The sequence below is a fragment of the Equus caballus genome, chromosome 4 (genome assembly GCF_041296265.1).
Source record: "Equus caballus isolate H_3958 breed thoroughbred chromosome 4, TB-T2T, whole genome shotgun sequence".
NCBI classification, from domain to species: domain Eukaryota; kingdom Metazoa; phylum Chordata; class Mammalia; order Perissodactyla; family Equidae; genus Equus; species Equus caballus.
The window spans coordinates 66,290,427-66,312,824 of record NC_091687.1 but is presented as its reverse complement, the minus strand read 5'-3'; the positions used below and the strand labels follow the sequence as shown (position 1 = coordinate 66,312,824).

Genomic DNA, 22,398 nt, shown 5'->3' with positions numbered 1-22,398 from the left:
TAAAGTGGGAAGACAAAATGATCTGATCACCTCTCTAAAGCATAGGCTCTGTTAGCAATGATTAAATTTTGGGTGTCTGGAAGTAGAACATATTTATTTAAGTACTTACTCATTCAAAAATTAATCCCCACAGAGAGGGCAGAGAAAAGTCACTAAGAGGAGCCACTCATATAATTCACTCCTTTCTGGATTACTGGAAAACCTCTCTCTTTAAGCTTCTCTCTACACTGGACCTGCTTTAAAGGGGATTTTCAGAACTGTTCCCTACTATATAAACAGCTCTGCTGGGAATTTGAGACCTGAGTTCCCCTCCTGGCTTCTCTTCCCACTCAATTTCCCTGTCTATTTAGCTTTCTAACGGTTGTTTTTGAAGAACAATGAGATGATAGAGGAGAAAGATTGGACAAACACAAGGGCTCAGAGTGATGTGAGCTCGGTGAGCCAAAGAGACGAAAGAAAGATTTCTTAGACTCTCAAAGTCTGGTAGTAGTGCTCCATTATTCAGAGAACAGCATGGGCACGGGACCCACGAACAGTGAAGGGCTGTAATGTGTTGAATATTAGGGCTAAATTTAGAAGGCATGGTTACGTGACTTATTTTTACTAGACAAAGGAAAGATGATGTAAAAAGTCCTTAAATGGTATGAGTGCAGGTGGGGTCTGGTTATTTTGTGGTCGTATAACTTTAGATATGAATCTGGTCATATAGATCAGCACGTAGGCCAGGAAACCTTGGGCTTCTCTCCCTGGGGCAGCCTTGATCCACATCAAGAACACACTGTTCCTTTCATGAAGGGCATTACTTAAGTAGTGATTAAGTGGTAAATTTTCAATATAGTTTATATATGATTTGGTTGATAAATATTAAAGTGTATGTTGTTTTTCTGGAGCTCTAACATATAATTTTAAGGCCATGAGAACTTGTAGTTTACTGCTTTTATTCAACCCTCCAAGTTCACATTTGGCATCCAGTTGAGGAGCAACATTGGTTGGGATGAGCACAGTTGTCCTCCATTTTGTTTCTCCTTCTTAGCAAGTCTCCTGCAATTTCCTTTTCCAATCTCATCTTGCTGGAAGAACCTGCTACTGTGGGTTAGGAAATACCTATCTTTTTCTTCTTGAGAAAGGTAAGCTGATACTTGGAGTTTCCGTGGCAGAGCTCATTTCAAATAGTACATTTCTTTCCCCATAAATACACTTACTTGTGGAGAGTATCCTGCCCTGATTTTTGGGTCAGGAATTATGGTCATTGCAGTGCTCTGAACCTCTGTACATGTAATCTAGTAAAGCCAGTTCAGGAGACTGGGAGGAAGATATTCTCAGTTCATCCATTTCCTGCGCATTCATTCACTGCCTTGGAAAGTTTTCTGAGCAACACTTTCACACTTACAAATTGCAAGCAGCAAGGGAGCCTCATTTACACAAGATGACAGAGATCCTACAACATCTCTCATGTAACTAGCCGCTTATTCTCAGCTAGGAAAAATAATTTGCTTGACTAACTTATTTTCACAGCCACATGCTATCTCAGTTTATCCTTGTTTTAAGAAAACAACCTGGACAACACAGGCCTGGGAGGGAAAATTCACTTAATTTCATTTAAAAGGAAACACTGCTTGAGTCCTTTGTGGTCCTACCCTGATCCTTCAGCACCAGCTTCTGCTTCTCCAAGTGATAATTAAGCATTAGAAGTTGGCTGTGTGATCTCAGGCAGCAGCTTTAAAGAGGGTCTGGATTTAAATGAAGGCGTCTATCCTGTGTGGGGCTTTGAAAAAGAGCTGAGTGTCTCATGTCTAGGGCCTGCTCATCTCAGGTAGTCTCCGGTTGGGGTAGATGCCTTCAGAATGAACAAATGGCCAACTGATTTGCTGGTCCTGTTGGAATATCTTCAATTTGCTCCGTCTTTCTGTGAATGGGCTACCATGTAATGCTTTAATTTTCTTAATATAACTATTATTTGGTTGGAGGCAAGTTATTCACAATGTATTGAGAACTATTTTAATCAGAATGTAATCCTAATTATTAAACCTCACTTTACCTGCCTGGAAAAGAGCCACGTGGGTCAAGGGAAGTGAGGGAGATTTGGCTTCAATCCAAATCAGCCCAGTGATGCCCCGGGTTGGTGAGATGTTTTCACTGGCTTTGCCCCTCACCATTCTGTGAGCACTCGTTGGTGGCCGGGATTATTGGGAAGACCATCTTCCTGGAAAGAGCAGGGCTAGGCTCTCAGTTAAGGCTACACAAGTGATGGATCTCCCCACTTGAAGTTCTTCTTCAGATGCTGTGATTAAAGTCCACACAGTTGCCACCCATTTAATACCCAGGCAATGGGGATTTGGCAATAAAAAGGTGCAGTCCATACTCTGATGGTTTCTTAAAATTATCCTTTGTTACAGATGGATAGGGCTTTTTAGCCTACAAAGCCCTTTCCATAAATTATCTAATTCTCAAACTGTGAAGAAGGCAAAGTAGGGATTATTATCCTCATTTTCAAGATAAAGAAACAGACGCAGAGAGTTCCAGGGGCTCACTCAGCGTCACACAGTTGATGCTAGAACCCAGAGCCTTTGTCACTGCAACAGCCAGTCTACTTTCCACCCCACCCCAGGAAGTCGGAAATAAGGAAGGCTTTTCTGAGCAGCCTGCAAGCTTATTGTGCACACTGGGGATGGCTGCAGGAGTACAAGTGCTTGTATACAAATCCGAAGGGACGAGAGTTCATCTGTGTTTTCTTAGAGAGAATTCTTTAGTAAAATTGCTGCTGATGGTGATAGAATCTTATTATCCACATACCTGTAACTGCTTTTGGCTTCATAAAGACTTCATGGTGGCCTGTTTCACCACATATACCTCCACCAGCGGCTTGATCACAGTCTTCTTCCCTTCTACCCAAAGCTGTGATTGGGGCCATAAGGAGCGAAAGTGGAGCACTGGGACCAAGGAGGTAAGAAATCATTAGGAACACAAGGTGTAGAACTTCACCAGGGGCTCCAAACTCAACATGAAGGCTGGAGGGTGAAGTCAGTGGGTGAAATGCACCCTCTGGGGCAGATGGCGAGCTGGAGAATGTGTTTTCCTTTGAAAAGGGCATCCAGTGCTCAGAGCCAGCTGACAGTGGCCATGTTTCTAGTCAAGTCTAAGGTTGCCAGATCTTGAGGTGTTTTCCAAGAGAATCTAGAATTTTATGAAAATTCCCCTGATTAGATTATAAAGCATTAACAGCTAGTTCAAACATTTTTAAACATCTGTGGGTCAAAAATAAATAAACAACCTTTGTAAGTCTCTTTTGCAACCTCTGGTCTTTATAATTGTAAATAAATAGTATATTTTTAGGAGAAATGCACCAAGACATAGAGATGTAGTTAGAAGCATCTTTATTACCAGCAGGATCCTGCATCTTTTCCACTGTTGTGAAGAGTACAGAAAGACAGAGGGATTAACAAACTACTGGAGCCGGGCTATAGACAGAGTTTCCAAATGACCACTTTTAGGCAGATCTGTTCAAATATCCACTTTTCTACCTTTGAACAATAGTCTTCACTTTTCCCCATGTCCATTACCTGGTGGATGAGGCCTTCATGCAAAACCTTCCCGTGGCACCGACAGACTGCAGACTGGGGCAGGGTTATATATAGCCTCCTGCTCACTAGCTCACCCCACGTCTTTCTTTCCCTCCCATCCAAGAAAGGGTATTGGGGCCAAGTAAGTGAGAATGCTAAAAATACAGGAATGGCCTTCCATCTACTTTAATTAACTTTTTAAAAAGTAAATTCAACACGAATATTGGTATTTTACCTATCATTAGTAATAGTTCACTTGTGACACAACTCATAAATATCAGGACAACATGTTTGAGAACTGTTTAAAAAAAATAACAATAAATAAGATACATTATTAAGCTTCCCATATAAACCAGCACTTTCTCCCTCTGGTATTTTCAGCCAAGGTGGGTTGGCTGAGTTGACTTTCCCAGTTCATGTATTCATCTTTAGGGTGTTAGTTACAAGGATCTTAGAAATGTCACCACAGACACTTGGACTCTTGAGATAGAATAAAAGAAAAAGTCCATGTTCTCCAAAGCAATCAGTGGTTCGAACCCAAACATTCTCACCTCCCTAACTGGTAACAGGGAGCCCCCACTGAACTGGTGTTCGGATAATGTTAAGTCAAGTCCTCCCCGGCAGCATAAGCCAAGAAATAAAAGATCCCCATCATATCCATGTTCTTTGCTCCATGAATTGATCTAGAAGAGGAACAAGCTAAACACTAAAGCTTTCCCTCTTACCTCCTAGTTTAGCATGATCTGCTTCCTTTCCACTGCACTGGAAAGTGAAAATTCAAGAGGTGGGAATAGAAACCAGATTCAAGGAAGAAGAGAGAGACAAAAGAGGTGACTGGCAATCTGATACTCTATGCCCCCTGGGGAAAATGTGTCTGGATCTTAAAGGCAGACTATGACAAAATGAGAGCAGAAACAAGTCTATTTTTTTCTAGGCCACCATAGGGAACCAATCTAACCTATTTACAAGTGGTCTCAGGGGAAATATCTTTAAATAACTATCTTATCACCATCCTTTTCGTCATCTTCCATGATCATTTTGGGTCTCTCGTCCCTGAGCAGTGTCAAACCTGCAAAACAAAGCACAAATCTGCAATTAAGTGCCTCTAATTAAAATATTAAACAACCTCACAGCATAGACACAGTACACAGGAGCATGGCAACCCAGAAACTTTTAGTGTCTACAAAGCTAACTGCTAAAGGTGCCGACAGAGAGAGAGGGAGCTGGGTGGCCTCATTTGGCCTTCCCAGAGGAGCTGTGGCTCAATGAGGACACCACTCTGGTAACAAGTGGATGTTCAACCTGGGAGTCAGAGGCAACCTTCATCCTCTTCTCTGTGTTCTGCTCCTCAGCTTGCAGCACTATGAGATAGAAAGCATACGGATTTTGGAGTCCAATTGCTCATGCCCCGCCACTCAATCTGCGTTGGGTCAGTTAACACCTTCACACCTAAATATTCTCCTATGTAAAATGAGGGCACTGATACTTATGTAAACAGTTACTGTGACAATGAAATAAGAAGTATGTAACAATGCTTAGCATAGTGCCACATCCACGAGCAAATAGAAGTCAATTATTCCTTTTCTTTCACAATTTTCTAGTTTATTTTCCCTTTGAAAAGAACTGGTAAGCCTCATGAAGTCAGATTTAAACGCATTTTACTAACTCCTGGGGAAAATATTGAGCTGAGGTTCTCAACATGCCATGTCTAAATGTCAGTGCTGGTAGGTGATAACTTTTACGTGATTCAGAGCAAAACGAGAAAATAAGGAAGGTGCAGTGAGTTTTTCATACAGCTCTGTGGCTACAGTTTAAAAAGCTGTTTTTTATTTTGAGATGATTGTTGTTCTTCTGGGGGGATTAAAATATTCTATCTTTTATGAAATTTTAGGGCTGTCAGGTGATTGTTTTTTAGCATCCTTACTAGGAAAAATTCAAAGATGCTATCCCTATGGTGGTCTCCACACTATTTTGCTTTAAAAAATTTACTGGTCTTTGAAATTCAGAAGCCTGAGCTCAATTTTCTGGACTCATCAGCCCAGGAAAGAGCTTCCAAGGAGGTCTGGGTGGTTCTGCTCACCCCGTAAATTGTGAAGAAGGGCCATTTTAATCAAAAGACAAAGAAAGCTCTGATTCAGCGCCAGTTCTCCGTGATTTCTGTCATCCCACTCCAGCCAGCCAGGTTTGTTTCCCCACCACTGCCTTGCACCGCCTCCCACCCTTCTCGTAATTAGAGACCTTTCAGCTCATGAAGCATTTCATAAAGATCTCAACTTGAGGGAGGAGAGCTGTGCACCGCAAGAGGCCTTTCTACAGCACCAGACTCCATTCAGCAGCGGCAAATTAATGAAAACTCTGTGTTGATCTTAATGACTATTCATTTGATTCGGTTCCTAGTTTGCTCATATTGGTTTTTTACCAATTAGCTGATATTTATTAGAGGAGAAAAACAATTTCAAGAGTCTGGCTGAAACTAAGGTTTTTGCATAAATCACTTACGAAACACAGTGGGAGACATTTTCTCTTATACCAGCTGCGTAAAGGTTTGGATTTTTATTTGGAATTAAGGCTATCATGATAAGAGAACTCCCAAACTTTCGATCCCTTCCTTGATATCTTTTCACATTAAATCAAATTTGGGTAGATTCAAAGTGCACAAGAGCCTTTAAATTCCCAGATCCCTGTCAATTTTCTGGTTATTTTGGGTATCCTTGAAACCCAGTCATACAAGCATTTGGACCAAAAACAAAAAGAAAGTCCTGGGATTTCAGGGAAGGGAGGAGCCTCTTAAATCATCAAGGTCAGCTCTTCCCAAAGCGGGCTAGGCTTTCCCTGGGGACGCAAGAGATAATTTCAAGTGGAAAGCAAACGAGCATTTGTGTTACTACAGGTAAGCATGAATTTTAATGTTTTATGATGAAAAAATAGATGGTAGCTCATCAAAATCTTGATTTCATGATCACTGTTTAGGATGAGGCTTAAGTCAGTATTGTCTATGTGTCGTCACTGCATTCTTGTTCTTGATGCTTCATATGTTAGCCCTGGTCATTTGAAGATGAACAAGGTGTGATAAACACTAGTCTGCCTGGTTTAACCCAGTCCTGATCCTCATGCTCTCCTGTGGGGAGCAGACGTGTGTCCTTGAAAGAATGTACTCTAGAGCCAGAAAGCTTTCCGTCAGTGGTCATTCATCTTTGAGCAGGTCACTTAATCTATCTGAGCCTCAGTTTTTTCATCTCCTAAAATTATAGAAAAAATAATTTGTATCTCCCATAGAGGATGTTGCTGCTAGAGAGATTTAGGCCAACATTCTTTTCTGCTTCAACCACACCTTACCTGAACCTCTGTTAAAGCACTTTTCACGTTGTAGGAATCACTGGACAATACATCCGTCTCCCCTACTAAGCTGTGAGATTCTCAAAGGATATTCTAACATCAGGACAGGACTTGGAATACGGGAGGGATTTAGAAAATGTCGGTTTCTTTGCTTCCACTCTCTATGTAGGAGGGTTTAGAGAACTTGGCCGCTTGTTGGAGCTTGGTGTGTTTTTAAGGCCAAAGCTGTTAGTCCAATATCTCTAAGGGCCAATTAGCCTCAGAGCAAGCTGTTTGAGGCCATGATCCCACCCAGAGCACTGTCTAAAGCTGGTCTCCTGTTTACAGAAGTGTGCCTCTGATCTGAGGGAGCCAGGGCTAAGACACTCCCTCTCCCGGTAAACCACACCAGAGAGAATGCTCTATTCCCAGCAGGTCAGAAGAAGTGTCACTTTTGGAAGACATATCAATCTCCTTCTTTCAAGTACATTATTGAGCTTTCATCTCCAAACGTTTACTGCTCATGGGCCAATTTTCCGGAGGCTTCTCTTCAACGCTTCCGGCCTCATTATTCTTTAGTTTCCCTGGTTCTTTTTGCCACAGACCTCAACTAAAAGCTTCTCTCCTTCCTAAGCATGTCTAAGCTACTCAGATCTGACCAATCACAGCCCCATGCTCCCTGCCATGCAGTCACCAAGATGGGGGGCCCTGGTAACTGTGGGCCAAGTTGGGAGCAAACCTTGGGCTGGGAAGAAAGCCTGCATGACTCCTCACTGAGGAGTTGTCTGGCAGTTGGAACCTGTCAAGTAAGCTCATTAACCTAGGGGAATGAAGGTAGTTAGCGAGAGATTTAAAAGGGAGAGCAGATCCTTGTCCAGTCTTTACTTACCAAGGGCTAATGAGAGGAGATGTCTCTAGAGTGTATTTGTCTGAGTTTCTCTCCACACCCTTAATAGAACCAGTCTGACTGTCTGTGCACATCTGCTGAAGGCTCTATCCTTATCAGCTTAACTAGCATTTCGATTACTGCCAAATCTTTAGATACTAAAAGACTCTTCAAAAATAAAGTGCTTCAGCTAATATGCTAATAAAAGTTAGAATCATAGAACACTATCTCTAATTGCAAATACTCACAACACAGAGATTTGCTGATTCAAGGAATTCCATAATGTGTTTAGTCTATGGATATACAGCCCCCCCTCTCCAGCTCTGTGTACTTTGCACTGTCTGATAAACACTTTTGTTCAACTTGGGAGCTGCTCGCTTAGGATGTAGATGTTAGGATGTAGGCAGTATCCATTGCCAGATAAACAACGCTCAACATTTTAGGAGATTCCTTGAATCAGCAGGTTTGTATGGAGAGGTAAAACACAGTGGCTAGGAAAATCCTCACCTTCAGAAACGGTTTGACTTATCTCAAAGAATATAAGGTTGAGCAGAGAATGGAAGGGAATTGACATTTATTGAGGACTTTCCAATAAGCCAGGAGCTATGCTGAGTGCTTTATATACTTTATGTAATTGTGTTAACAATCCTGGGAGACAGATTTTATGGTCTTCCTTTCAGAGATGGATGAAACGAAGGAGGCTCTTACAGTTTGTGCTGGATGCCCAGAGTCACAAAGCTAGAATGGAACAGAACCAGAGATCAAACCTAGACCTTTCTGACTCCAATACTCATGTCCAATGCTGTGTACTAAGATGGCTTTCTGCTCAGAAATATTTTTGTTCCTCTACCAAGTCTTCTCCTAGAAGGACTTAATAAAAGCAAACCCAAGAATGGGTAGAAAATAATCAGTCTCCTAATGGAGAACTTGGAACCGCAGAACTGTGATTGCCAAATAAAATTTCAAATCAATAGATACTTATTGAGCACTGCTATATAGAAGGGACTGGACTAGACATGAAGGTCAATAACACAACATATGGTTATCACAGGCCAGTTCCCATGAATTCATCAAACAAGTCATTAATATGAATCAATTTAAATAACAGCTACAATAACAGCAACAAGAACAATAAGGAAAATACAAAAAGAGACGACATTGTCTTGGAATTTGCATATTCATGTATAATACACAGGTAGTTCAGAATAGAAACAATTCACCCGGGACTTGCAGGGTTCTGTTAGTAGAGACTTTGAGCTGGCTGAGTCTTGAAAGGTGACTGCAACCCTGACAGAGGCAGAGCTTGGGGCAAAATGTGTGATGAGTTGGAGAATCAGTGTATGTAGGAATGTATGTAACCTATGAGAATCATAGCTGAGGCAGGTTCAGACCCTCGCCTTTGGCCCTTGATCCATTTCTCCAGAGAAGTGGCTCCCCATGCTCCATGCCTCCTTGCCTGCCTCCACTCCTCGGAAATCAGTGACCCTGTCTGCACCCCTGACTGCCTTTTCAAGATGTCTTTTTCTGAGCCGTCTTTCAATTTTTTTTTCTTTGTTAAATGAAATAAATGGGGAAACATGGTTTTGTAATAACAACCAAATCTCATCTCCTCCCAAAAGTGTCCCTTCTAGGCAGATATAAGGCTAAAAGTCTAAACCAAAGCCAAGTACAATGAAAAACTGCCCACAGGCGAGACAGACCTGGGTTAGAGCCCCAGCTCTGCCACGTCGTAGTGCTTGATCTTGAGTATAATTTGATTCATTCATCTATCCATCTAATCATCTGATCATCGACCTAACCAATTAGCCAATAAGCTATCCATCCATCAATTTCATCCACATAAGACTTTAGAGTGACTAAATTATTTAAATTCTCTATTAATTTCTTTACCTGTAAAGAGAGATAATAGCTACTTTGTTGTATCATTCAGTTGACTTTTAAAAATCCACGAGACATGTCAAACTCAGTACCTAACATTTAGTAGAGACTCAATAAACATTAGTACATTTTCTCCTCTGCCATTCCCCACCCCTGCTCCGCCAACCATCTGTATAAAACACACACACACACACACACACGCACACTGCCTTATACTCTAATCATGAATGTACCTGTCTTATTCTCCAATTGTGCAGAACTTTCTCAAGGACAAGACTATTCCTCACACACTGACTACCATATAGCCTGGGGTTGTGCACAGAGGTCAGCAAGATTTTTTCGTTTTATTTGGCACACAATACGATAGTTATTATTATTTCTGCATCTCTCTTTCTCCCCCTCTCCCTCTCCCTTTCTCTTTCCCTTGTTTTGACGATTTGGTCAACATATCTAGGCATCTTGGGAGAATCAGCCATCAGCCATAGGATGCGTGATCCATGGAAGACTGGGGAGGAGGGTATTTCCACTCTTCTCAAGGACCCACTGACATTTCTATTTCATTGGCTCAGTGAATTTGACCAGTTCTGCTGAAGCATGAGTCATGCTCTGACCCTCCCCCATCTCCAAGTCAGCCCTGGGGGAAGTTCCAAGGAAGGTAAACGTGAAAGACAGCAGTAAATGCTCCTCCCCAGAGCATTTCTGTGCAGCACAGATTGCTGGGCCAGGACAAAGGCCATACCGGTGGTACATCCAGACGGTGAGGCTCTTGACCTGTTCTCATCACCCCCTGCAAATGCCCTGCACCAGTTCTTTTACCTGCTGCAAAGGGGGGCGTATGGAGGGCGGGTGTGTCTTTTCTCCTTGGCTTTTTCTGTTCCAGGTCAGTGTTATGAAGAGCTGGACTCATTTTGCCCTTTGGATGTCTCTCTTGGACATCATATCTTTTAATTAACTGCTCTGAAAACACACCTGCATGGTTAGGGGAACAGAGGGAGAAACAGGATCAAACCCATATATCCTAATACACAAGCCCTGTGCATCCATATTTGCAAATATACCTGGTGGTGGTAGTCAATATATCTTTTCAAACTTATTTTAATAAAAGTTTATTTTGTAATAAGAATTAGTGTCTATGGAGGCCACACTAGAGAACATCTTCTCTGTAAAGGGTTTTACGTGACTGATTTCATTTTAGCCTCACAAAACCCTGAGCAATTAAATATTATTATCACCCTCACATATTTGAGGAGAGTGAGACAAAGAAATGTGCCCATAATAAAGCACCTCATAGGTGTCAGAGCCAGGAGCTGAACCCAGGTTTGTCAGCCTCCAAAGTCCATCCTCGCCAGGGCGATGGATCATTTGCTGTTCTGCAAGCCACGTGATGCACTCTTCGATGATTAAGTCAAGTCAAACTGATTAGTTCTCTAACTCTACCCTCTCACCTCTGAGAGAGGTGAGACAGGTGCCTTCTCACCTCTCTTATACATGTGAAATTTTTCTCCATTATTTACAAACTCTCTAAAAACAGCTTCCTCTATAAAACTTTCCACAATTTACTGCCCAGACTGAGCTCCTGGGGTCCTTATCTAAGGAGCTCCACTACGATGTTACTTCTTACTGCATATTTCACCTATTTATGTGCTTCTGTAATTTCTTATAAAACTAAAAGTTCCTTCCTAGAAAGCTCCGTGTTCTATTTGTTTTGTATCCCCCTGAGTGGACTGTGAATAGAGAGGATGTTGCATAAATGATCTGGGGGGAAGGAGAAAAGGAAGTAAGACAAAATAAAACTTCTGGGAACAAGAGAGTGTCACATGTCACTTGCAAGGTTGTTATAGAGACAAGTTAGCTGTTCACCAAACTGGTTTGCTTTCCTCCTGGGCACACAGCTGGGCTCCATATCTCAGCCTCCCTGGTAGTCAGGTGAGGCCTGTGACTGAAGGAAGGGAGGTGTGACACTTGTACATCCGTCAATCCTCCAGTCTACCTCCCCTCCCTTCCCCTGATGCTTGAGACGCTGGATGTTGATGATGCTCACGGTGACTTTGGAAGGCATGTGCTGCTGATGTCCCAACCTCCATCAGTCTCAGTCCCTGAATGACTGTTTAGAGGAGAGCCCGTCCCCCCTCACCCCCAACTTCCACTATTGGTAAGTGAAAAATAAACTTGTGCTGTATTCTGCCACTAATAATCTGTTATAGCAGCTGGCCGTATTGTAACTAAGACGTATGCAGAAATTGTACCAATGATTAAAAAACACCCCACTATTTAAGGAAAAAATTTTAAGACCAATATGATCTAGTGACAAGCGGTTCTCCTTTACAGATGTGAAAACTGACATCATTGTTGTTACCTGGTATAAAAGGCGGGATGTGCAGGGCGGGGGTATCTTTTCTTCTTGGCTTTTTTTGGTCTGACTCAACGTTCAGGGTGACCTGTACATTTTTTCCCTTTCTTGGCTGCTTTTTGAGATCACAGTCCTGAATGAACTGGTCTGAAAGATCATCTGATTTTGACAGGATGCAAAGAAAGAAAAGAATAAGACATGAGTAAGGGCTAGTGACAAACTGGTTGGTTTCCAATTAGATCTGATGATGGGGCAGAAGACATTGGGTGTGAAAAGGAAAAGCATTGATTTACTTTGGCTTCTTTGACAGAGGAGTTTCGTAGCCCTGCAAGAATACATATAATAAAAAGGAAAACTAGAATTCTGTAAAACTCCAAAGGAAGAGAACTCAAATGGGATGGATAATCAAGGCAAGGAGGAACGTTAAAATGGAGTTAGGCAAGCCACAGAGTGGGTGTGAGTTAAATTTCTGTGGAGAGAACAGGTTCTCTGGGCTAAATGCTCCCTTTCAATTTCCTTTGATCAAGGCTTGCTCTTTTTAGAGACCCTGAGGGCAGTACAGAACCTTATGCTCTCTTCGTTCTTGTAGAAGGCTCTTGGTGAATTCCTCACCCGCCAGCTGAGTCACACTTGCACTTCAGCATCGGTCTTCTTGCTGCCGCCCTGCTTTGCAAATCTCTTTGTCCATCCTAATCTCAGGTCCTCTTGCCTTCTTATTTATCTCTTTGCTTTCTTCAGTCTCCTGCATTCCCTCAGGAGAGCTTTTGAAGCCTGGAGTCTGCATCATGTCCGTCAGACGATCTGATCACTCCTTGCCCTTTGAAGTATTTTCTCTGCTCCATCTTACACCTTTACACTTTTGTTTACACTGCTCTCCTTTGAGCTTTGTCACTGTTCTGGCATTTGGTCATTCTATAAGGATTTATCTCCTGTTCTAGACAGAGCCTTCTTGGAGATGAAGGATCATATCCTGTCAATAATTTTATTTTTGATTTCCTCTCTCTCCAATAAATGCATATTGAATGGGTGAGGAAGGAGAGTTAGACTGATCTGAGTCCAAATCCTGACTCTGTAACGCATTAATTCTGAGAACTTGGGTCTTAATTTCTAGGAACTTTAATATTCTCTCAACTTTTAAAGTGGGGATAATATTAAATCAGTGTGTGTGTATGTGATGTGTGTGTGCACACGTGTGTGTGTGTGTGTGTGTGTGTACAAGAGATAGAGAGACAGAACTAAATTTATCAACGTTGATAAAGCACTTGATACATTTGATGTATTTCAGATCCTCAAAAAATGTCCACTCTGGCCGTTGCTCACCCCATAACACCTTCCGCAAGGCCCAGAGGAAAGTCCCCCATCTCATAAGTCTTTTTTAACTAACCCGAGTCCTAGGTGTCCGTTCTCACTTTCTGAATATCCATAACATTTTTGCTGATGTAACACCTTTGAAGGGTGATCTAGTTATTATTTCTGCATATGTCTTCTCTGCCCCCTTTGATGAGAGGTATCTTGTCTTTTATCTCCTTAGCACCAATGAATAAATATTTGTTGAAAGTATGCTTAATGAATAAACTCAAACATATTATGTATAAGGAGCTATTCCGTTGGGATTCAAAGGAGCCACAAGGCAATGAAGCTATTTGTCTTCTCCGGAAATTCACTATGGCCTGGATGCAATCTGGCTAGATTTATAACTATGAATGAATTTGGGGGAAATGCAGAAATTAATCTGATCTTTTCCCTTCCTTCTTTCTTCCTTCCTTTCTCTCTTCCCTCCTTCCTTCCTTTTTCTCTTCTTCCCTTCTTCCCTCCCTCCCTCCTTCTTTCGTTGCTTTCTCTCTTTTTTTTAAATGAAAATATTCAGGTCAATTTCTTTAAAACATTGAAGATTAAGTGCGTCAAACTTTTTCACTTCAGTTTTGTACATCTAGACATAGCCTGTTCATTCATTAATTCATTTATTTAGTCAATAAATCTTGATTAAGCTCCTACTGTATGCAGGACTTGAGCTAGATTCTAGGAGCAAAAAGGCAAGTAAGAAATGGTCCTTGCTTTCAAGTTGCTTCTGGTCTGCTGGACTTGTGTCTGAATGATTCTTTGTTTTAGAAACTCAATATGCATGAGGAATCCACCATTAGAAATGTTTAGTGACCATACATCATTATGCCTACATCATCAAAAGATCATTATGCATAACGAAAAACATCAAATAGTTTCATTCTCTTTAGCCTTATTTAATAGTAACATATTTTCTTTCTCCTAAAGGATTTTAATAATTTCACTGAATCATTTCAATTTACTGAACATTTATTGAGATCATACTTTGTGTAAAGCATTGGAATATACGCTTTTAAGTTTATACACACACGCAAAGGAGGTGAGAAGGGGACTTTATGAGTACGTCTTATATACTAGGTGATTTCACATCATCCTAGTGCATACGGTGGACCAACACCACTTCTGGCTTGTCAATGCCCGTGTTTTACTGGTTGTTAAATATTCATATCAACACTGAACACATTATCTCATTCAGTTCTCACCCAAGCCCACAAGGAAGGTATACTATTATCCTCAATCTGCAGATGAGAGCATTGAGGTATGGAAGGCCAGCTAAAAGGCTGGAGCTTACACGCCTGGTGGGTTGTGAGATCAGGATTAAACCCAGGCTCTTGAGACTATGTATCTTAATGCATGGCTGAAAAAGCAATTATAAAAATTTGTTACCACATAACACAGTTAATTTTCCCCCATATTATACATACCACAGACATTTGGTGAATAAATGAACATTGTTGAGAATGGGTGCTTCCCAGCTGAGTGGTTTCTGGAGGTACTGGCTGGATATTGACCAATCATGGGTCACCATTTGACCCCAGGATGCAACTCAGTGTACAGTACAGAGAGCAAAGCATTTGCTTCAATTCTGACTTTTACTTCAATTGCACTTTTTCCCATTTTTGGAGAAATCCCAAACATAAAATATCTTGATGGCAAATGGGGAGAGGGGAGAGGCAAAGGGGGGGGCAAGTCATAACCAGGAGAGGCATAAACAAAGGCTATGAATATGCAAAAGGCCCATCCATCAAAAGTCTGAGTGTCTCATTTTTAGAAATGGGTAAAGGCAGAAATGTTTCTGGTATTTTCATTACAAAGGTTATGCAAAAAGTCAGTTCTGGAAAGGAAACAGATTGACAATAAAGCAGAAAAAGGCTATTTAAAATTCTGTCTTGATAGGCAAAGAGAGATATTTGAAATATTTTATTGGCACTGCACATGGGGTGTAAGTGTGCCGGGAAATACTGGAAACAAGCTACAGCACCACATTCCATTTACTGCCTCAAAAACGCTCTGTCTGGGACTCTGACAGACCCAGAAAAGAGGACAATGCCTTTTCTCTCTTTTTTAACTCTAATGAACTTCTCTCCAGTGCTTCAGCTAATATTTACATGGCAGAGCCCACAGACCTGTGGCTGTTTGCCTGTCCATCTGGCGTTGGCTGTAACCAGAAGGCAGAAACTATCAGGTTTCAGGAGACCTCCTTCTGACTCGCCTGCAAACCAAATGGCAGAGACACTCTCTGACTTCCTCTACTGAATTCACCCTCAAGCATTTACCTAAGTGGTTGCAGTGAGGGTCAAGCTTGTCCAGTCTGTCTTCCGAGAGCTCCAGTGGCTGCATTTGCTCAGTGGACATCATCAAAGGAGGGTTGTTGTTTGTATTTCTTCTCCAGCACTACAGAAGAATGAGAAACAAGTCCATTTGTGTGTCTTCTGCTCATTCACTCACTTACTAAATAAATATATTTATTGAGCATTGAGCAATTCAATTCTAATTTTTAAGTCTGCTTCTTACACTTAGCCACTAGAAAATCTAACAAGATTTAAGCCAAAATAAATGAACCACATGCACACACACACACATGCACACATGCACATGGATTTATCAGTAATTGTCATGTATCAAATGTTCAATATTTGTCCTCTCTCAGAAGCACTGTGGGAGTTTCAGAGTGAACACCTGTCAAGTCTGAATTAGAAATGAGTTAGCTAAGAGTTACTAGAAATCTTGATTAAACTTTGTCTCCATTTTCTCTGTTGATTTCTGCAAAGCAGCATTATGCCTATTTTACAGATGAGGAAACTGAGGCTCAGAAAATCGAATTAACTTATTTAGTCACACATCTATTAAATAGCCAACCCTGAATCCAAATTTAGTCCTGCAGACTTCCATTAGTTACCCAAGTCTCTTAAGGCAGTTAATCCTTTGAAGCCAAACTGAACCAGGCTTCTGGTTTTCTACCATTACATGCTGTAACCATAAAGTAATGAGACTTCCTCTCTCTCCTCATTACAATGGTGGTGAAGATGTGGTAGGAAAGAAATCTAGGTCTTGAAATGGATCTTTATTACTTTTTCCCCTAGAGAATTCTGACATCAGAGCAAGTCTGTTTCCCTTTCACCTCCCCTCATCACCCGTCTTTCCTAAACCACAAATCCATTGAACTTTTCAGAGCTATTAGTTGTAGCCATTGTGCAGGAGGAGTGGAAATCCAGAATGGACATATGTCAGGTCTGAATAAGAAATGCATTAGATGAGATTTATAGGAAATCTTCATTAGCGTCTGCTTCTTTCAGATAATTTATTACTTATGTCCTACCACAGCAAGAATGGTTGGAGAGGAATTTGATTAAAATGACCCAACTGATCCTCTTTTCTTGAGATTCTTGGATCACTGGCAGGCAGATGAACACACAGACCAGTTGCGTTAACATTTCAAGCTCACAGAATTAGTTCAACTCAGTTGTCTTCTGAGGAATAAGCCAGTTTTCTCCAAGAAGGCTGGAGGGCCTCTCCCCCTATAAGCTGAGATCATTGCATAGCAGATGGAGCCATTAATAGATTACTTGAGCCCGGCTTTTAGTGTCACTCTGAGCAGACTGATTGTACTGAGTGACTTCAGCAGAAATCAATTTAGACCATTGTTTTTAGTGTTTGTATAGAGACTGCCAACTCCCTGGGACCATAAGGAAGTACGCTGTTAACCTGAGTTGCCAGCCCCCACCTGCTTGAGCAGAGAGGAAAGCTCTGAGACCCCCAGTGGGGATGAGTGGGCTCAGTGCTGAGGTCTAGAGGCAAAGGTACAGCCTCGAATATGGCCTGTGCACCTCCTTAACGAGTCTTCCTCCTCTTTGGGCAGAAAGTCATGGATGTGTCATAGACTTTGTGTTGAAAATCAACCCATGGAGGATCTAGTCAAAACATCCATTCTCCAGAAGAGGAAACTGAGGGTCAAAGAGGTTAAAATGACCTGCCATTAGTAATACACTTAGAGTCAAAGTCATGGTTTGAACTCAGGCCTCCTGCCTTATACTCTAGGTCCTGGATGGCAATAGTACGCGTCTCCTTCTCTCCAACCTAAGGTAAGCTGTTCTTTAAACTTGGGCCACATGGCTACTCCTATGTGTTCAAAAGCTGGTTATTTAATTTGAATCTGAGCTTTCAAGTCAAAGAGATCCAGGTTAAATCTCAGCTCTTAAACTAAAAAGCCATGTCACATTAATGAAGTAGCTAAATCTCAATGATATAAGGAAGGTAAATGGAGCCCAAGTGAAACATAATAATTTTTGACCTTTTCCCCTACAAGCTATGGCTGCTATGATAGAATCTGCAAAGGCCAGCACCTTTATGGTGCGTCCATAGATGGGCACTAGGGACATATGTCCCTCTCTGCCCTGCCTTCGTACCTTCAGTTTTCTTATCTGTAAAATAGGGATAATAGTATCTACCTCATAGAATTTAGCATCATCTCATTCACAACTGTCATTTCGCCTGCCTGTTGAATACTAGTGTGAGATGACCCCATTCTCTATCCACCCCCCATTTCTATCCTCAGTGAGAAGGGGTGCTGTCTGATTGAGCCATTGTAAGACATGAGCCGGTCTAATTCTTGAACTAAGAAATGGAATATTTCTGCTTCCTATTCCTGACTCTGCCCATGCACTCTTCTCTTTAGTTCAGTCTCCCCCAGCATCAGTGAAGGGACTCTGCTCTTGTCAGCTGTCCCGGGGAAGTTTCATCATCTCCCTCAACAGCTTGCTGTAATTTGGGAACTTTCTAAAGCACCAGCTCTTCCTTTCATACCTGGATGCCCAGCCCCTGGGTCTTCAGATTCCAACCAAAGGACGAGGGCCTTCAGAGATGCTTTGGGGCTGCTTTATACACTGTTCTCTGGTACAAAGATGTGTGGCCCTTTACAATTATCTTGCTGCTTATTTGTTCCATGTGGTCTCTGAATTTTAACCCTCACATAGTCAGTCTTGGATCGCCCCTGTGATGGTCCATATCAGACTGCCCACCCTCACCTGAAAAGCTAGGGCCACACGGGCTGTGGAAATCAGGAAATTTTTATTATGTAACACCCCCAGAAGGGTCTCAGCCATTACTTCTGCAGCAAAAATATGAATACTTGCACTAAATGACGTAAATAAAGACTATAGAAAGATTCATATCCTTCCAGGTCAGGTTTTGCTACCAAATGAATTTACACTGAACTTAACAACAACAAAAAACTTTCCTTTTTCAGACTTTTTCAGTTTTCTGAGCCAGAAAATGAAGGATTGTGGGTCTGTATTAATTTTCTCATCGTTTAACTGATGTCACAATTCTCCGGGGCTATTGATGTCAAAAGGTCAACTTCTCTTTTGAGAACAGGAAGTGAAAGGTTCAGAGAACTGGGTGCTGGGAAGGGAAACCCACTAAGCTGCAGGAGGACAGACATACCAGAGCAGCCTGCTGAAGCTGGGGTCATGTTTCGGGAAGGCTGCCTCCACTAGCTCTCAGCTAGGTCCTATTTTAGGAGGACAATAGTGCTATTTCTGCAGCTAAAAAAGATTGGTCAGTTCAGTTTGAGGTTATAAACTGGTCTGGGCATTTTGTCCTTTCTCTTAACACTGAGTAGCTTTCTCAGTTGGCGGTTAAACATTGAGGTTTAACTCATAGACAAGAAATTCCTCGCTGAATAAGCATTTGGTGCTGTGACGTGATAAGAGGTAGAAACAAATGTTTGGTTGCTTGTACCACTCTCTAGCTGGGTGAACTTGGGAAAGCTATATGTCCTCTTGGAAACTTAGTTTCCACATCTGTAAAATGGGTATGATAGTGGCTCTACTCCAGGGTTGTTGATGGTATTAACAATACAATGTGTGTAAAGCTCCCAGCCCAGATCCTAGCTCATGATAACACTTCAAGAAATGTGAGTTGCCTTCTTTGCTTGTTCAGTCTTCCCCTTTTGATTATAACACGTATATCTAAATTGAACTACTGGGATCATTTCCTCGTCCCATCTCTAGGCTTTTCTGAAGCAAATGATGAAATTAGAATAATCTAAGGTACAAACCAACTACAGAATACCCATTTCCGAGTCTTTGGAACATGGTAATACTGCTTCTCAGGAGACAGCTGACATTTAGCTTAGTCCTACGGCATTCTAAAGAATTTCTCCGAAGGAATCAGGCCAGGATTCACTGGATGGAATAAAAACTTAGAAGGTTATGTCCACAGCCCAATGTGGTGTCTGGGTCAAGGATCCTCTGCTTACATAAAAGTCATATCCTTTCTCAAATCTCTTTATAACCTGAGGATTGAATTCAGGTCAAAAAGTACCACGTTTTAAAATCAGCTTTGTTCATTCAGAAGGCCTCAGTTTGCAGTATTCCTGGAGGAGGGCTCTTCCTTGAAGAGGGGCATGGAGAGGTGTTTTTGATAAGCACACTTTCCCCAGGCCTGGATTACAAGCCTCTCCACGCTGTGGTGCAAATATACAGATACACCAATGTTCGTCTTGAAACTTTGCCATTTAATTTGCGAGAACTCTGGCTCTTACAGAACTCAGGACTCCACCTCCTTTGGAAAAATGACTTAAAAGTGGTGACTTTTCCTGCTCTCCATCCAGCCCTAGCCTTGCTCCAGAAGACACACCCCAATCCCCCAACTCTGTGCCCCACACGTCACCAGCTGCAGCCTTCCTTGTCCCAGTAACCATAAAGAAGCTGCAACTTATTGGAAACTCGCTTTTCTCACTACAAAAGTTCTTGGAGTAAAAATCCGAATCACTTACCGATCAATGTAAGCACTGGGATGAGAAGGCGAGAGATGGGAGTGTGCGCTTCCTCCCTGAAGCTGGGCTGGCTCCTCTGTGCAGTGGCTGCTGCTGCCGGGCTCCAGCTCCTCTTATCAAGGGACCAGCTGCCGCTGTTGCCATGGGGATGCTCTGTTTCTCAGGCGCCAGGGCAAGGGGGATGGAGAGGGAAGGAGGACTAATCTCTCTGCCACTACTCTCAACTGCAATAACCGTCCACTACAAAAACACAATACACAGAGTTGTGCTTTGAGTATCTAGTGTGCAAGGCCAGAGAAATCCAGACAAACCAGCTAGATCCTTTAATCCCTATAACAACAACCCTATGCAGTAGGTTTTTTAGGCCTGACTTTGCAAATATAGACACTGAGGCAAAGTGAGGTTAAGTGGCTTGCCTAAAAGGTGCCACTGCTAATTTTAACCCTCAAATCTATTTGAGTTTAAACTCAGAGGAATTCCACTCACCACTGCTGCCTCTCAGAGCAGTATCATGATGAGAAGAAGAATAGTAGCAATTGCTGACATTTACATTAGGCTTCCCATGTGCCAGGCACTCTTCTTGGCACATAGCGACTCATTTAATAAGCATGACAGCCTTGCCAGATAAACTACTGTCTTCATGCCCATTTCACTGATGGGGAACCTGGGGCCCAAGGTTTCACCACTAGTAAATGGTGGTAAGGTTAGGGTTTTAACTGGACAAATGAAGGCTAGGGTTCATGCTCTTAACCACTTTGCAGTGCTGTTCACTAAAGAGAGTATTTCAGAGAGAAATAGCACATAGCAAAGAAAGCAACCCTCACTACATAGGTTGGGGCCTGGAGGCCGGGAAAAGTTTACTCCTTCAAAGGAACTAAGCCAAATGTTCCAGTATGAGGCATCCATTTGCACTCCAGGAAGGGCGTGGGGCCAAAGGATGTTGAAGCAATGGTCGGGGGTTTGATATGCTGTCGGATGGAGAAGAAGGGTCTGTGTTCTGGGTAAGCTAGCTGGAGGAGACGTCCTGTGCTGACTAGAAAAGCAGCTGTTTGTAGTCACTGGTTTGGGCATCAAGAGCAGGGAGGTCAGTCTAGGGGATCAGGAAAGGATCAGCACAGACTGGAAGGGCTTGAGACCTCTGAGGGCAGCCAGGAGGCCACCTGCCAATGACACTCAAGAGACAGATTCTCACAGAAGAGGTATGAGCGCCATCCTTGCGTGTTGTTTTGTTTCCTTCCTGAGGTCACATGCAGTGTAGGTCCCGAGAAGCCCCTCATTGGCTTCAGCTACCTGGTAGTCACTGCTTTTGAGTTAGTCGATGCCTCCTTTCCCCTTGCCAGCATCCCAAATAATAGGGCTAGAACCATAATAAACCAATTCTGAGGTTGATTCCTAGGGTTAGAATTTCTTCAGAGGCCTTGGTAACAAATCAGTAGAGAGTAGGCTTCCTTGATTGATCCAGTTTGTCTTGGTCCTTATTGGAATCTCCTGGATAGAGATGGAAGCAGCCAAAAGGTGATGCTCCTGGCTGGACAGGGAGACACCCAGATGTTGAGGGAAAGTCCCTACAAGCAACTCTCTGTTCCAAACTGCCTCTTTTGTCTTCTTATTAACAACCTTGTTGGCCAAGGGGTTAGCACCATCTTCATTTCCAAACTGGAGTGAAAAAAATAAGCTTTCTTCTTAAACTCTTCAACTCTTTTTTTAAATTAAGCTTTTTTTGAGCTAATTGTAGATTCACATGCAGTCATAAGAAATAATGCAAAGAAATCTCCTGTGCCCTTTAAGCAATTTCCTCCAATGGTACCATCTTGCAAAACTATAGTACAGTACCTCAACCAGTATATGACATGGGTACAGTCAAGATACAGAACAGTTCCATTACCACAAGGATCTCTCATGTTGTTCTTACATAGCCATTCCCACCTCCCTCCCCTTCCCCTCCTCACTGTCCCTGCCCCTACCCACTCTTTAACTCCTGCCAACCACTAATCTGTTCTCCATTTTTTATAATTTTGTCATTCCAAAAATATTACACAAATGGAATCTTACAGTATGTAACCTTTTGGGTTTGGCTTTTTTTTCTCACTCAGCATTATTCCTGGAGATTTATCCAAGTTATTTCATGCATCAATAATTTGTTCCTTTTTATTGCTGAGTAGTATTCCATGGTATGTACTGAAGTTTAACCACTTATCTGTTGTAGGACATCTGACTTGTTCCTAGCATTTGGCTATTGCAAATAAAGCTATTTTGAAAATTCATGTACAGGCTTTTGTGAGAACATAGG

At 42.1% G+C, this 22,398-nt stretch overlaps 1 protein-coding gene across 1 annotated transcript; it reads right to left on the bottom strand.

Annotated features, from left to right (window-relative positions):
* Window positions 1-3,357: 3,357 nt before the first annotated feature.
* PPP1R17 (protein phosphatase 1 regulatory subunit 17) lies at window positions 3,358-20,507 on the bottom strand. The gene is made up of 5 exons (XM_001499697.6): window positions 20,109-20,507; window positions 15,607-15,724; window positions 11,996-12,148; window positions 10,456-10,608; window positions 3,358-4,629 (listed from the first exon to the last, which is right to left on the bottom strand). The coding sequence occupies exons 2-5, from the start codon at window positions 15,686-15,688 to the stop codon at window positions 4,550-4,552; spliced, it is 468 nt and encodes a 155-aa protein (XP_001499747.3). The 5' UTR covers window positions 15,689-15,724; window positions 20,109-20,507; the 3' UTR covers window positions 3,358-4,549.
* Between the last annotated feature and the right edge of the window lie 1,891 nt (window positions 20,508-22,398).

Excerpts from the sequence above, each read along its gene's own strand:
- PPP1R17 (XM_001499697.6), bottom strand. The coding sequence starts at position 15,688 with ATGATGTCCACTGAGCAAATGCAGCCACTGGAGCTCTCGGAAGACAGA. Across the intron at positions 12,149-15,606 it reads CCCTCACTGCAACCACTTAG|ATGATCTTTCAGACCAGTTC; the intron begins GTAAATGCTTGA and ends TGTCAAAATCAG. Across the intron at positions 4,630-10,455 it reads TACGCCCCCCTTTGCAGCAG|GTTTGACACTGCTCAGGGAC; the intron begins GTAAAAGAACTG and ends TTTGTTTTGCAG.